The sequence below is a fragment of the Anabrus simplex genome, chromosome 4 (assembly GCF_040414725.1).
Source record: "Anabrus simplex isolate iqAnaSimp1 chromosome 4, ASM4041472v1, whole genome shotgun sequence".
NCBI classification, from domain to species: Eukaryota; Metazoa; Arthropoda; class Insecta; order Orthoptera; family Tettigoniidae; genus Anabrus; species Anabrus simplex.
In genome coordinates this window covers 212,934,130-212,951,448 of record NC_090268.1, presented here as the reverse complement: position 1 = coordinate 212,951,448, position 17,319 = coordinate 212,934,130, and the positions used below count along the sequence as shown (strand labels likewise).

Genomic DNA, 17,319 nt, shown 5'->3' with positions numbered 1-17,319 from the left:
TTCTATGTTGTCTATCCCTTTGGACTTAGATTTTATTCTAAATATGGCTTGTTTAACTTGCGAGGGTGTCACATGTGAAAAGTAGAATTTTTCTCTGTCAGGTGCAGGGGAGTTGTAATTGCTGTATAGTGTTCTATGTTTCCTTTCTCTGTCAATGGTATGTCCGGGAGTGGTAAAATATGTATTGAGGGAGTCGAGGGATACGTCAATAGGATGGTCGTCTCTTTGTTTACCTATTCCCATGTGTCTTAGTTCTTTCCAAGCCATAGCAGGTCTAGTATTTTTATTTAGCAGGGTATGTGCATGTCTAATTCTAGCGTTGCGTACTGACTGCGATGTTTTATTTCGTAGCCGTTTAAATGCGTCAAAATTGCCTTGTGTCGGTTGTCGCTTAAACTTTCTATGTGCGGCATCTCGTCTTGCCATTAACTCCTTTAGCTCTAAGTTTAGCCACGGTGCTGGGGCTCGCGTTACCCGTACTGTTTTCGGCGGGGCGTGTCGATCATAGAGCGCTGTCAGATATTCGTTAAATATGTTTACTTTAACGTCAGTGTCGTCAACTGTTAGTATATGGTGCCAGGGGCAAATATTTATTTATGGGATGAGGAATAAAGGACTGGAATAAATTATGAAGGTAAATGTATGATAAATTTCCAAGCTATTTGAAAATTTTAAAGAAAAAGCTAGGTGAACAATTGACCACAAGCCATAAGACTTAGCCTGCATGGTTGCTAGGGTTACACTTCTGTCACGCTAACTTCCATAATGCAAATTTTCAGATGTGCCATAAAGTCTTGTATTGATTTTTAGGGTTGCCAGAAACATGAAACATTCTCAGGATGGCCAGCGTCAACAAGGCACTATTCAGATGTTGCTGGAAAACTGCATTGAGCTACTGCCAGAAGAGAAGTATCCTCAGGTAACTATACTCTCTTCTGTTCTATTTTGTCAGAGATGAGTGCATACCAGTCTGAGTGGACTCACAGCTTTAGAAACTTCATTCTGGAATTTCATAGTGACACAGAAGTGATCAGATGACATGTAGCTTTTAAGATTATCTGTTTGACATTTATTACTTGAGAGAGGATTCTGATTTTTTACGAGGTCAAGTCAGTACATTCCTGGACTGATCTCATAAATAGTTCAATGCATACCTACAAAGTAGTTCCTTTTTGAGGCTAGATATCAATTGCAGTGGTGGTGCCATAATCAGAAGCATTCCAAGAAGTCATTATTTTTGCAGCATGTTTAAAGCAAATTGTGATTCAGTTTGAGTTTCCTCCACCACCTGAAATATTTGCCTATTCAGCTGCATTTTCGTTTTTGGGAACAGAAGGAAGTCGCAGGGTGCAAGGTCTGGCGAATAGAGAGGATTTCGTACTAGGGTTATGTTCTTGACCAAAAACCATCGAGTGAGTAGAACTGTGTGTAGAGGTGTATTATGTTGTTTTACCACTAATTAGGTTGCTTCCTTCTTGCATCCTCCCATAGGTGTTATGAAACTTCAATGTAGAAAGCTTATAAAGAATTCCTTTCTGATCCAAAAAATACAAATCCACATATACTTGGTGGTGTTTTTGACTTGCCTCACTTCCTTTGCTCATGGTACCCCAAACTTCTCCATGGATTGATGTTTGGTTTCCAGGTCATAGGCATAAACCTAGGTTGCATCACCCTTAATGCCATTGGAAAGAAGTGCTGGGTTATTGACAGTTTTTTTTCTTTGAGGTCTCTGTAAATGTCAAATCTTTCTTGCTTTTGGTTGAAACTTAACTGTTGGGAACTTCCTGTCTACAGTATTCGAAACATTGTGAATCTCTTTTCCAAAACTTGAGGCAGAATTTGGTGCAAACACACTCATCATCGTTTTCATTTCACCTTGTCCTTCTCCTGCCAAGACAGGGTGTTGATGGCACTTCTCCACAGTCGTCTCTGCTTCCACTACTCCTCTTCAATAACTGTATTCCAGTCCAGTCTTTTTTTTTCTTATACTGTTCTTGACAGGGTCTATTCATCTTGCTCTGGGCCTCTCTCTTGCCCTCATTCCTTCTATCTTAGCCTCTAACACTTGTTTTGGTATCCTTCTCTCCTCCATCCTCATAACATGTTCAAACCATCTCAATTTATTCTTCTCCATCCTATCACTCAGTTTTTCTACCCCTATCTCTTTTTTACCTTAACATTTCTTACTCTGTCTCTCCTTGTCTTTCCTACCATACTCCCCAGGATCTTCATATCACTGGCCTGAGTATTACTCTCATCTTTTGCTATCAGTGTCCAAGTCTCTGATGCATACGTTAATAAAGGGGTATAGTAAACTTTCACATGTCTTTACATTTCATATTCTATTCCACACCAGGTTTCTTACATTCTTGGCAGACGTATTTCCCACATCTCCCTAGGGTGGGCCGAAAAAACTCGAAATCTTTTTTCCAAGTCATAATACCGCGGAGAAGTTGTGAATTGGGGAGAATAAAATGGGGTAAAAAAAAGAAACAAAATAGGTTCATTTCTTCTGGTCGCGCACGTCCTCTAAAGTTTGCCGAAATTTGGGAAAAATGTATATTTTTACGATAATTTTCTACCTTGCTTATCTTGTCAGTATTTAAATGTAATAGCTCTAGTCGACTCTTACTCAAACCAATAATGATTTAGAAAAAAGAATGGTTCAAATCGGTTAAGGTCTTCCGCTCGCGCAGCAGCTGTCAAAAATGTAACAAATTCTTGCGCTCGTAGCTCGCTCGGGTCAAAGACTCTGATGCTCAGCCCACCTACCACTCTCGCCACCACGCCATGCCATTTCTTGTGTCAGTGTGCACTTATCTCTCGTGTTTGACGTGTGTTTCATTCGCTCTTCCACTTACTATTGTGGCATTTGCATCTACTGTATTTCGATGCTTGTTTTATGTTACATCATTTTTGTGTAACTTTGTGACTTACTGGTGGTATACTATGGCTGTACCTCAGAAACTTATCACAAGACAGGTATTTGATTGCCCCACATTTGCTGCACCTGAATACGTTTACCATGCATCTCTCATCTCCTTAACACAGCTTCTCAATTTTATGTCGCGGCCCTCCAACCTTTTATATTAGGCAAACCAACCAGCCAACATTATGAAACGATAGTCGAGAATGGGACCGCTAGATTGAGAAGATATTGAGAATGCTGCTGTTCTAAAGCTCTAAATTTCATTGGTGTTTCTCCTTGTCACAAGCTTTTCTCCTGCACGTTATGTCCGGCTTGGTTTCTCAAACTTTTCCGCTCCTGCTCCCCTCCTAGCCAATTTGATGTGATGGGTTTCTACAAAAATAGATTTTCTGCCTGAACTTTCAACAGTGATTTCATCCTGTTTTGTATTGTTACAAAACCAATATTCTGTAAACTAAGTGGTCCGCAACCTCACTATGTGCACTTATTGTTCATTTCCATCTGTATCATTTGTTTTCATTTCTTTTCTTCTTAGGTTAACACAGTTTTTAGTTTCAATTATGTTTTTGTATTAACTCCTGTTTTACTGAATTCTGTCGCAGTGAATTGTTTTTTGCTCCACACTATGATGTAAATATTGTATATTGTGCTAATTTAGTTTCTGTCTAGGTTCTCTTTTGTTTTTTCATTTGTTCTTTCGTTATGTATTTTGGCATTTTTTAGCTTATATTATGTAAATTATTTCACTCCCCACCCTATTTTTTTTTCACTGAAGATGGCTCAGATGAGTCAAAACATGTTTGAATTTGATTACTCCGTCTAATGATGGAATATATAATGTATTGATTAAGAAGGATACACTCATTTTTTTCACCATTGTAAAGTGAAAATTAGTACCACCACGCGGAAAACACAATGGGACGCTTTTACTTGGGCGTAGTACCACTATGTTAGGTACCAAATAGGTTTGTGATTTGTAGCAACAGAGTGGGTTGCCAACTTTTACAGCACCTGTGATTAGTACCACCTTAGGAGCGACACCATGGTTCTGGCTTGCCTATGATTAGTACCCACTATATGAGGAACACCAAGGGATAGTGCACGATTGTGATGAACACCATCGGTTTGCTTTGCCTGTGAATGGCGCCGCAATGTGCGAAACACCATAGGTCTGTATTCCATGTGCAAATTTCATTACCTGTGAGTAGTACCATACTCTGTGGAATGCTGCGAGTCTACGCTACTTTTGATGAGTACCACAACATGACAAATACCATGGTTCTACTTTCCTAGCGATAAGTACCATTATGAGGGCCGATGACTTGGATTTTGGACCCCTTTAGACTCAAAGCATCATCGATTGAGTATTATGCTATAGATGCAGTCCCTTGGTCAGTAATACTATTGTTTCACGTCAATTTCTGTGAATTCGGGACGTTGCGGGTTGGATCAACTGATTGTTTTAAACTCGTATCTATCCATTCATTCCTCGTCCTCATGTTTTGAATTCTGGGCAGTGGAGGATTTTCGACTTTTAATTTATCATTCCATTTCGTCTCATTTTGTACCATTAGGGGCCGATGACCTAGATGTTAGGCCCCTTTAAACAACAAGCATAATCATCGTCAAAAGAAATCTGTGGGAAGTAGCAGGCTGTGAATTTATATATAACAACTTTAGTAACTGTGTTGTGCTTCGTAGCACCTGTGAAAGGCTTTGTTTGTGTGTGGGTGTAACATTGGCAGTAGTTCTGAAACTCATGGAATTGTGTGACGAATTTATTGGCGATTTAGTATTTTTAGTGGTGTTCCTAATGAATTCAACTAAGAAATGATATCAGTCTTTCAGGAAGGCATATTCTGTTTAATTTCCTTGTTTTATACGATCACGGACAGTGTTCCCAGTTTTCAGTGGAAACATATGAGCCCTCATCAAGATGTAACTTGGTGTATTTAATTTCAGGGGTGATCATAACATATATTTGACTTGTATTAGTATTGTTTATAATCTACCCCTTGCCGTCCTTTTTTCATTACGTCTGAAGACTTTACGACGTATACGCGTGTTTTTAAAAAAATTCCGCTTTAGAATCTTCCGGATTTCTTGTTTTGAAAATTGGCAGGTATGAGATCGTCTCTTTATATATTCTGGCCAGGCTTCCAGAAAGATACGTTACAAGCAATACCTTCGTGAAAATTCTAGAGTGCCTAATACAAAGATTATAATGTATGGAATATTCTCAATCGTTCTCGTGCCTGTTACCATTCTGGAAGTTACAGTGTGTTTCACAATTATTGATTACAATGTATATATACAGGTAAGAATAAATTATAAAATTCACAGGTATTTACATTAACGGAAATGATATAAATGTCTATGTACAACTTTATAAATTATAAATCCATAAGATTCTTACCATTAAAATAACATGTTTTAGGATTTTGCCAAGAGTTGTTTGTGCTTTAATATGGCTGATGATGACCCCTAGGTGGGTCAAAACTAGTTCCATATAATTTAAAATATTGTAAATACATCTTAGTATTGAATAGGTGGAAACCTCTACTGTGTTTATTCATGCAGCGCATGTTTCATGACATAACCTCACACACAATACGATCATTCAGCTACTTAAATATTAATAATACTAATACTTTCATGACATAACCTCACACACAACGCGATTGTATCGTAATAACATACCTGCCAAGTATTCAGTTTTTACATAAAATGTACGGATTTTGAGTGTGTCTTGCGGTTTTATGGATGAACAACGTCATTTTATGAATTTTGAATATCCGCGCTTGGTTTTGCCTTCTGCGGTCAAATCGGATTTTTTGAATTTCGATAGTAGCTGGTAATACGAGATGCAGTGTTTGAAATTTGACCGGTAAACGTATCGATAATCACATTATCGATTATCACTGTGCTTTTGTCACCTGTTCGACCTCACCTGCTACTTCATTCTATGAGATGTTCCCAAACAAGTAGCAGGCTGCGATTTTGAAGAAAAGAAATCCGTGAAAAGTAGCAGGCTGTGATTTTATATAAAATAACTTTAGTAACTGTCTAGTGCTTCGTAGCAGCTGAAAGGCTTTGTTTGGGTGCGTGTGTAACATTGGTGGTAGTTCTGAAACTCATGGAATTGTGTGACGAATTTCTAAACGATTTAGTATTTTTATTGGTGTTAGTAATGAGTTACTAAGAAATGATGATATCAGTCTTTTTGCAAGGCATATTCTACTTAATTTCCCTGTTTTAAACGATCACAGAAAGTGTTACCAATGTTAAGTGAAAACAGATGAGCACTCGTCAAGATGTAACTTCATATATTTAATTTGAGGGGTGATCATAACATATACGGTAAAACCTCGATGCATCGTTTTTCAAGGGGCAGGGTGAAAATGACGACAGATGCAGAAAAAATTACAAATGTAGGCAAGATAGAATATAGGGGGAAAGCAATATAATTAAATAAGGGTACTGTATTGGGACATTTTTCGTTAAGTAAATACATTATTGTTATAAGAACAATAATGGCGCGTTGCCTCCCGAGCCAGGTGCAGGTCTTTCGATTTGTTGCGTGATAGGTGATCCACGCGCATATGAAAATGCGGCCCTACCTAAGATGAATTCTAATGTTTAATTCGGAAAACAGACAGCCCCCACACCGTTGGAATTAACCAAGGAAAGTTAAAATCCTCGACCCAATGGAGACCCCTTGAACCTAAGGCCAACACGTGCTAACCATTTAGCTCATACTATACATAACGGTATCAAAATATTGCAACCATGATATAGGCCTACAAGATGATAATAAAAAGCGTGACTTCTACATTGTTTCATTTCACTTTTTCTTACACATTTTGTAATAATTGAAAACCTTTAATCCCCTCTTGCCGTCGTTTTTCATTATGTCTCGAGACTGTTACGCATGCGCGTGTTGTTAAAAATTTTCCGCTTAAGGATCTTCCGAATTTATCTTTTCGGAAGTTGGCAGGTATGTACTAATAATACAAATACTAACTGGATGTAACACTTCACAGCCTTACATACAATAATAATAATAATAATAATAATAATAATAATAATAATAATAATAATAATAATTTGAGCTCGATATCTGCATTAGCCTCCTCTGCGAACCATGTGACCTTACCGCGGTGGGGAGGCTTGCGTGTCCCAATGATGCAGATAGCCGAGCCGCAGGTGCAACCATATCGGATGGGTATCTGTTGAGAGACCAGACTAACGAATGGTTCATCGAAAGGGGGGTAGCAGCCTTTCGGTTGTTGCAAGGGCGGCAGTCTAGATGATTGACTGATACGGCCTTGTAATAATACTCAATATGGCTTAGCTGTGTTGATACTGCTACACGGCTGAAAGCAACGGGAAACTACAGCCGTAACCACCTCCCGAGGACATGCAGCTCTCTCTGTATGAAAGATGTACTGATGATGGCTTCCTCCCGGGTAAAATATTCCGGAGGTAAACTAGTCCCCCATTCGGATCTCCGGGTGGGGACTACACGAGAGGGGGCGATCATCAGGAAGATGGATACTGACATTCTGCGAGTCGGAGCGTGGAATGTTAGGAGTTTGAATCGTTGTGGTAGGTTAGAGAATCTGAAAAGGGAGATGGATAGGCTAAATTTAGATGTAGTTGGTATAAGTGAAGTACGTTGGCAGGAAGAACAGGATTTTTGGTCAGGCGACTACCGAATTATCAACACGAAATCAAACAGGGGCAATGCAGGAGTTGGTTTAATAATGAATAAGAAAATAGGGCAGCGGATAAGCTACTACGACCAGCATAGTGAAAGAATTATTGTCGCCAAGATAGACACCAAACCAATGCCCACCACAATAGTGCAGGTCTATATGCCTACTAGTTCAGCGGATGATGAAGAAATTGAAAGAATATATGAGGAGATAGAAGCTTTAATACAATATGTCAAAGGTGACGAGAATCTAATTGTGATGGGAGACTGGAACGCAGTGGTAGGCCAAGGAAGAGAAGGTAGCACAGTAGGAGAATTTGGATTGGGACAAAGGAACGAAAGAGGAAGTCGGCTGGTTGAATTCTGCACTGACTATAATTTAGTCCTCGCCAATACTTGGTTCAAACACCACAAACGACGGCTGTATACGTGGACGAGACCTGGAGACACTGGAAGGTATCAAATAGACTTCATTATGATTAGGCAGAGATTCAGAAACCAGGTGTTGGATTGCAAAACTTTCCCAGGAGCAGACGTGGACTCTGACCACAACTTGTTGGTCATGAAATGCCATCTGAAGTTGAAGAAATTGAAGAAAGGAAAGAATGCAAAAAGATGGGATCTAGACAAGTTGAAAGAAAAGAGTGTGATGGATCGTTTCAAGGAACATGTTGCACAAGGACTAAATGAAAAGGCCGAAAGAAACACAGTAGAGGAAGAGTGGAGAGTCATGAAAAATGAAGTCAGTAGGGCTGCTGAAGAAATGTTAGGAAGGAAGAAAAGATCAACTAAGAATCAGTGGATAACTCAGGAGATACTAGACCTGATTGATGAACGACGAAAATACAAGAATGCTAGAAATGAAGAGGGCAGAAAAGAATACAGGCGATTAATGAATCAAGTGGATAGAAAGTGCAAGGTAGCTAAGGAAGAATGGCTGAAGGAGAAGTGCAAGGATGTTGAAGGCTGTATGGTCCTGGGAAAGGTAGATGCTGCATACAGGAAAATCAAGGAAACCTTTGGAGAAAGGAAATCTAGGTGCATGAATATTAAGAGCTCAGATGGAAAGCCACTTCTAGGGAAAGAAGACAAAGCAGAAAGATGGCAGGAGCATATCCAACAGTTGTATCAAGGTAACGATGTAGATAATTTCGTTCTGGAACATGAAGAGGCTGTTGATGCTGATGAAATGGGAGACCCAATTTTGAGGTCAGAGTTTGACAGAGCTGTGAGTGACCTAAATAGGAACAAGGCACCTGGAATTGATGATATTCCCTCTGAATTACTGACTGCCTTAGGAGAAACCAGCAGGGTAAGGTTATTTCATTTAGTGTGCAAGATGTATGAGACAGGAGAAGTCCCATCCGATTTTCGGCAGAATGTTGTTATACCTATTCCCAAGAAAGCCGGTGCTGACAGGTGTGAAAACTACCGCACTATTAGTTTAGTATCTCATGCCTGCAAAATTTTAACACGTATTATTTATAGAAGAATGGAAAAACAAGCTGAAGCTGAGTTGGGGGAAGATCAATTTGGCTTCAGAAGAAATGTAGGAACACGTGAAGCAATCCTGACTTTACGTCTGATCTTAGAGGATCGAATCAAGAAGGACAAGCCCACGTACATGGCATTCGTAGATCTAGAAAAGGCATTCGATAATGTTGATTGGACCAGGCTATTTATGATTCTGAAGATGATAGGGATCAGATACCGAGAACGAAGAATTATCTACAACCTGTATAAAAATCAGTCTGCAGTGATAAGAATCGAGGGCTTTGAAAAAGAAGCAGCAATCCAGAAAGGAGTGAGGCAAGGCTGCAGTTTGTCCCCTCTCCTTTTCAGTGTTTACATAGAACAGGCAGTAAAGGAAATCAAAGAGAAATTTGGAAAGGGAATCACAGTCCAAGGAGAGGAAATCAAAACCTTGAGATTTGCCGATGATATTGTTATTTTATCTGAGACTGCAGAAGATCTCGAGAAGTTGCTGAATGGTATGGATGAAGTCTTAGGTAAGGAGTACAAGATGAAAATAAATAAGTCCAAAACAAAAGTAATGGAGTGCAGTCGAACGAAGGCAGGTGATATAGGAAATATTAGATTAGGAAACGAAGTCTTAAAGGAAGTAGATGAATATTGTTACTTGGGTAGTAAAATAACCAACGATGGCAGAAGTAAGGAGGACATAAAATGCAGACTAGCACAAGCAAGGAAGAGCTTTCTTAAGAAAAGAAATTTGCTCACTTCAAACATTGATATCGGAATTAGAAAGATGTTTTTGAAGACTTTTGTGTGGAGCGTGGCATTGTATGGAAGTGAAACATGGACGATAACTAGCTCAGAAAGAAAGAGAATAGAAGCTTTTGAAATGTGGTGTTATAGAAGAATGCTGAAGGTGAGATGGATAGATCGAATCACGAATGAAGAGATACTGAATCGAATTGGTGAGAGGAGATCGATTTGGCTAAATTTGACGAGAAGAAGAGATAGAATGATAGGACACATCTTAAGACACCCAGGACTTGTTCAGTTGGTTTTTGAAGGAAGTGTAGGTGGCAAGAACGGTAGGGGTAGACCAAGGTATGAATATGATAAACAGATTAGAGCAGATGTAGGATGCAATAGTTACGTAGAAATGAAAAGGTTAGCACAGGATAGGGTGGCATGGAGAGCTGCATCAAACCAGTCTATGGACTGATGACTCAAACAACATCTGCATTAGTTGCCCATGGGTGAGAGAACGTTGTTTTCGAGTTATAATTACAGTTGAACCTGCTTTATACGTAACTCTGTTCTGCGTAATTCATATTTGTACGTAATTTCCTCTAGTTTCCGGCAAAAAATAACTTAATAGCATGTTAATTAAACCTTACTCATACGTAATTCGTTTATACGTAATTTGCTGTTATACGTACTAAGTGTCAGTGAAATATAACTGAGTTTTGCGTAATTGTAATGAGCACGTGCTTTTTAAAAAGAAACTGCTGTATTTACGAAGTTTCGTCTTTGTCGGCGTAGGCGGAAGTAGAGCGGTCGGGTTTCGGTGCTGAAACAGAACACACAGAGTTTCGCCGAGTGACATTGTTGACCCTTACTTACTGGCGGCTTAACAGAACCCGACTGAGCGAGGCCCCTTTGCTCTCTACCTCGCTCCTCTTCTACCTTCATCGTTTTTGACCTGGGCAGTTTCGGTGCGGAAACGAAAGGAAATACAGTAAATTTGTTTAAATGTAAGAATTTCTTTAATGAGAACAACAGAGAAGTAAAATGTCCACAGTGCCGGTATCTGGTGTTTACCGTTGAACAGTAATTTTGTCATTCAGTTGCTTTTGATTAGCCATTAGGAACAGAGAAAAAAAGTTATACCCTAGATGAAAAAGTAAAACTTATATGAGAAGTGAACGCTAATCCACACAAAACAAAAACTGAAATTGCTTCCGAGTTAGGGATTGCTTATACCACGCTGTGTACAGTCATCAGTAAAAGAAACACTATCTTGGATGAGTTTAAAACTGGATTGAAAATCAGCAAAGCGCAGCCGTCAGCAAAAGCGGGCTGCAGCTCTACCAATTAGTGGCGACATGCTGAAGGCAAAGGTGATAGATTTAGCTAAAATGATGAGTATCGCTGCTGTTTTAAGGCTTCATCAGGATGGTTGCAAGGATTTAAAGATCGTCATGGAATCACAAGGAGAACAATTTGCGGTGACTCAAAAGCTGTGGACGACGTCACGGTGCAACATTGGAAAGAAGTTGTTCTGCCGGGTATCGTAAGCGATCATTAGCCTCCAAAAATGTACAGTTGTGATGAGACCGGCCTGTTCTACAATCTCCTTCCTAATAAAACATTAGCTGAAAAAGGTGACTCATGCCATGGAGGGAAAAAAGTAAAATTTGTGAAACTACTTCTCGCCACCAATGCAGATGGATCTGACAAACTTCCTCCACTTCTGATAGGAAAATTGAAGAATCCGAGGTGTTTTAAGCGTGCGAAAACAAAACTTACTGCACCGAACGGGGGTACATCATTCGTATTGTGCCTTTTCCCTTACTGCCTCATATGCTCCGGCTAATAATCTAATTCCGGTTAAAATCCTTATCTCCTATTTTATTTGAAGTCCATTGTACTTGGAATGAAGTATGATTACATTTACATGTTCAGTTACATTCTTAGGAATTCCAATTCCAAATTGAAATACAATTGATATTTTCTTAAAATATTATAAAAATATCGTCGAAAATAACATTTAAATATCTTTTCAATATATTTGAAATATCATTAATTAATTGAAATCTTGTTAAAATATCCCCTAAACATTGTCGAGATGTCGTTGAAATGGTTGACATATCTTTGAATATCATTGTAATAACGTTGAATTATTCCTTAAAATTGATTGAAACGTCATTGTAATGACAAAAATACCTTGGGATATCCTTGAAATTGTGATGAAATATTCTTTAAAATTCATTGAAACGTCATTGTAATGACTAAAATACCTTGGAATATCCTTGAAATAGTGATGAAATATTCTATAAAATTCATTGAAACGTCATTGAAATGACTAAAATACCTTGGGATATCCTTGAAATATTGATGAAATATTCTTTAAAATTCATTGAAACGTCATTGTAATGACTAAAATGCCTTGGAATATCCTTGAAATAGTGATGAAGTATTCTTTAAAATTCATTGAAACGTCATTGTAATGACTAAAATACCTTGGAATATCCTTGAAATAGTGATGAAATATTGTTTAAAATTCATTGAAACGTCATTGAAATGACTAAAATACTGCACCATCCTGAGGGGGTTTCTTTCTTGCACCATATTGGGCAACCATTTTTAATATGTGCGCCAGATTGGGCGACCTAACAAATTTCTCCATCTATTTTCCCCTCGATCACCCATCACTCCTACAGATCATTAAATGGATGAATGCATATAATAAAATTGATGCTAAGTGTCGGTAGCTATGTTCGCTTTAAATACTCATCGTATAAACAGTTATCGCATCATAGAATTTTAGCGATGTCGTAACCTTCATTTTTCCTATCACAATATTTGATATGGTAATCTTTAAATTGCCACGCGACACCTCTCAGGGATAATTAAATTGCATCTGCGAACCATACTATTTTTACGTGAAATCAACTGAGACACCACATTTCCTTTTCAATAAATTACTATCGATACCATTCATCATCCAGAATCAATATCAAGTTTTCCAAGTCCAATCATTCGAAGAAAAGAAAAGAAAATAAGTAAAAATATTTTTTAAATGAATTAATCCAAAATTATTTATATCATAATGATATTAGCCTATCTCATAAAATAATAACATCTAAATTGGATAATCTATAATTTATTTCATGATTCCAGAATCATAAAAGAAAATCTGATAATATTTATCAACATCAATTATCTTCCTCCTCTCTAAAAAAGAAAAATTAAATTTAATCTATCTTCGATCTGATTTGACTATTCTTCTTGCATCAATTATGCGCATCACAAAAATAAAGGATAAATTCTCTTAGTTATATAAATCGAAAGTACATCTTCTTTCTATTGAATACGTAGTATAACATTTTTGGGTTAAAAATAAATCTAAGTCCCTAAGCCTAAGTAATCTCCATACTAACTATGCATAATCTGAGTCCATCAGTTATTGTTTCTTTCTTTTTTTTAAAATGCTTTTTTTCATCATTATCAAATTGATGTTCTGCCATAAACACATGTTATAACGTTAGCAATCACAAGTAAGTTCCAAATATATATATCAGCTCAAAATGGCTGTTTCAAATATATATATATATAGTTCATTAAATGAGGAATATTGGTCACCTTGACCATGTCATTTGGTTAAAATATTCAAATAACGCCTTAAAATTAAATGCAGGTATCGTGTAAAGAATAATTATAATCGTAGTTCAAATAGAAATTGTACCTAACATGTTTTATGGTTTACCAATATTCAATCAGGTATCAAGAATTCCGTAGGAATGCATTTGGTAACCTATTTTATCTAATTGTGGTAGAGATTTAAATTATGGGATTGTTCTATGAATTAAATTCATTCTCGACAACAAACTTCCAATAATATTCAGTACAACGTTGATATATATTATCTATGAAGACAACAAGTTTCCCTTCTTTTATTTCCTACTTGGATATTTCCTATGAAGACAGTTTACGGTAACCCATATACGAAATCTGCGATGTATTTCATTGTATTCGTGTACCGCTAACCCAATATATCTCGCATTACCATATTAATATTTTGCCGCATATGTCAAACATCACCATCGGCCAATAACACGCCGTATTTACCGCATATCTATCTCTCCATTTACCAATATTAATTACCATAATATATCATTATTCATTCCCATAAACATATCTCAGCGAATAATTATTCATAAATCCACATTAACATGCCACTCAAATCATAACTTCCCTACGTAAACATTTATCATTTCCAACATGACGGCAAATCACCTTAACATCTCATTAAAGTACTGCAACGGTACTCTTTTGGGTTAGATTTCATATATAATACACATAAACACATTAGCCTGAAAATGAAACACATATATAAATCAAACAAGTTAATATGTACTCACATTTCATCCTTGAAGTAGTGATGAAATATTCTTTAAAATTCATTGAAACGTCATTGTAATGACTAAAATACCTTGGGATATCCTTGAAATAGTGTTGAAATATCAAGAACATTATTTAAGTATCACTCAAATATCAATTAAACATTATTGAAGTATCATGTAAATTTCATTGAATATCCCTACGAAATTCATGTGTATTATCTTTGCTTTCTTTGTTTTCTCAAGTCTACATCGTGTAATAACAATAACAACACCGGGCGAGTTGGCCGTGCGCGTAGAGGCGCGCGGCTGTGAGCTTGCATCCGGGAGATAGTAGGTTCGAATCCCACTATCGGCAGCCCTGAAAGTGGTTTTCCGTGGTTTCCCATTTTCACACCAGGCAAATGCTGGGGCTGTACCTTAACTAAGGCCACGACCGCTTCCTTCCAACTCCTAGGCCTTTCCTATCCCATCGTCGCCATAAGACCTATCTGTGTCGGTGCGACGTAAAACCCTTAGCAAAAAAAAACGATAACAACATAAGTAAGTTCCATAAATATGGTTCAAAAATTACCATTCAGCTATATACCGATTCAAAATAAACCGAAAATAAAATATTATTTATACCAGGTAAACTAATTTAGTCATATAGCTTCCTAAAAATTTTATATATATATAAGTAGGAATAGCCTACCATAACACACATGTGCAAACAAGCCAGTCAAACATCTAGGAATGCCATACTTCCCTTCATAAACACTCGTCTTTCCGCGAAATTAAGAGAGAAAACGGTATCGAAAATTTATCTGTTTACGGGCAGTGGTCATTTAAGTCATGAAGACGTTTCCTCCCTCCAAACATGCGATTGACAGGAAATCAACTTGGGCATTGCTTATTATGTGAGATTCTTCAAAAAATGTTAATTTTCAATCGTAAATGCCTTGTTTTAGGATATAATTTTCGATGACCGTACACCACAAGTAACCTGTAAGTTCATTAACCTCTTACAATTGTATGCATGTGCCACATTACCCGATCTCGTATACCACTACTTAATTCACATGACGAAAACACCAACTATAACCTAACATTAGCGTCCTGTTGCTTAAATATTACCGACTGCTCAAATGTAGTCGTATTTCACCAAATACGCATTCTATCTGTAACAATTCCTCATTACTTATACACTTCCGTATATCCATTATTATAGCCTGTAATCTCTTAAAATCATCGATCATAACAACGATTCCCTATAACCAAATCGTTCGTTGCTTTACATGTGGCGCAGTATACGTAATCTCATGACACATCATGGGTTTGCAGTATTCCGTAACACAAGCAATCACATATCCCGGCAAAAGAACGCATGTGTTAATATTTCAGGTTCTACTTACTTACTTTTGGTGTCAAGTTATCGTTAAATTGAGTTCTATTAATCTAGAAGACGGTCTTATACCGTTCTGCATTGCACTGGAATTGAATTACACAATGAAAGGCATAAATCTTCAGAATCACATAAAATAAACAAGCATTCCTACTCATTGAGTGTAGATTTGAGATGTCAAAGACTACCTAACTCCATATTCTAAAGAAGTTATACGGATTCCTTTTTAATGATACTATTCATGGAATTTTGATCTTGAAGAATTAAGCATTAACCATACTACAATCATATATTAAAGTAATCATTTACTATCGTTCATCCAAATATAAGTAATTTAACTAAGAAAAATAAATGTATGGAACTTGACTTATCTTGCTTTCGCTATTCGACTGGGATGGTCTTCATTCTGGATCTCCTTTGGCTCCCGACTCGAGTTGCGGTTCACGTCATCGTTGGTTACTGGTGACTGGCCTCGGGTGTGGATGATGACGGCTGGCAAGGGCTCCCACCGGATTGTGACCCCATTTTTCAGGTTTACTCAGCCATAATATCTCCGTCGATTACATGCGATGGAAACATAATGAAGGATAGTATTAGATGCATTCTCCAGACAGGAAATAAGTAATTTTGAATATATTTTATCTCTCTAGTAAAATACTCGTCCAGATGCAATATTTAGTGCAGTACTTTACGTATTTCTTGCTTGTCGCTAGCGTGAACAATAACCTGCCGATCTCTAAATATTTTTTTAAGATTTCAGCTATGAGTTCGTATTGGCAACTATTACGGGGCGATGTCTTCCTCTTTCCTTTCACTTCTTTCACGCCCGATGCTTTTAATTCGTATTTATGGTTTATATACCGCCGTAATTATACTATTAGGAGTTCTCTTCTCCGTTTTCAACCTCTTCTTTTCTTGAATACCAATTCTAGCTTACAGTTTCGTTCCGATGATCAATACGATTTTTTTTAAAGTGTCGTCTTTTTTTACTCGGGACGACAATCTGATTCTTTTACTCACGACCATTTGGATTCCTTAGGTCCGAAAGTCGCAATATTAACTCATGGCCTACTTGACTGGTTATATCTGCATTTTCTCTCTGGAATATACTCTTTCATAATATAACCTCCGTCATTTTTATCGCGATGCATGGCAAGTATTATGGATGTAACTCCCGCTCATGACGCAAATCGGGCAATGAAATGGTGCATTTTACTTCCCCGTCAAAAGGTAAATAAATGTACTGCTCGCAGTATATTTATTTCGTTCCTACTTCTGTATAAAAATGGAGCTTTCATCGATCCATTTGTTTCAGAACGTCCAACATAAACTTAATAACACGTTTTCTTTAATATATAGATTCTATTTCTGGTCTTCTTCATAGTGCAATTTTAAACTAGATGCGTTATATACATTTCTGTATGTTCCAGTTAAGTTCTCGACTACATATGCGTTGTTGCCTAACGCTTTCCTTATTACGTATGGACCATCACACAAATGAACAAATTTAGCGAATATTCGTTCTGATACATTGGAATTAGGTGCTTTTCGAATCAATGCTTTGTCATTACTCTTAAAAGGTAGATGGAACTTCTTATTCTGGACCCTTTTTAACCGTTTATTTGCGTGCTCTACGAGTTTGGCTGTCACCATCTGGTTGATTTCGACGCTCCTGGGTTTGGGTTCATCG

At 37.5% G+C, this 17,319-nt stretch overlaps 1 protein-coding gene across 1 annotated transcript in view; it reads left to right on the top strand.

Annotated features, from left to right (window-relative positions):
- LOC136871771 (erythroid differentiation-related factor 1) overlaps window positions 1–17,319 on the top strand; it is a 317,742-nt gene that overhangs the window by 135,791 nt on the left and 164,632 nt on the right. Inside the window, exon 9 of the mRNA XM_067145342.2 lies at window positions 811–919. Within this exon, the coding sequence (XP_067001443.2) occupies window positions 811–919 (109 nt within the window). The remainder of the gene's footprint in view (window positions 1–810; window positions 920–17,319) is intronic.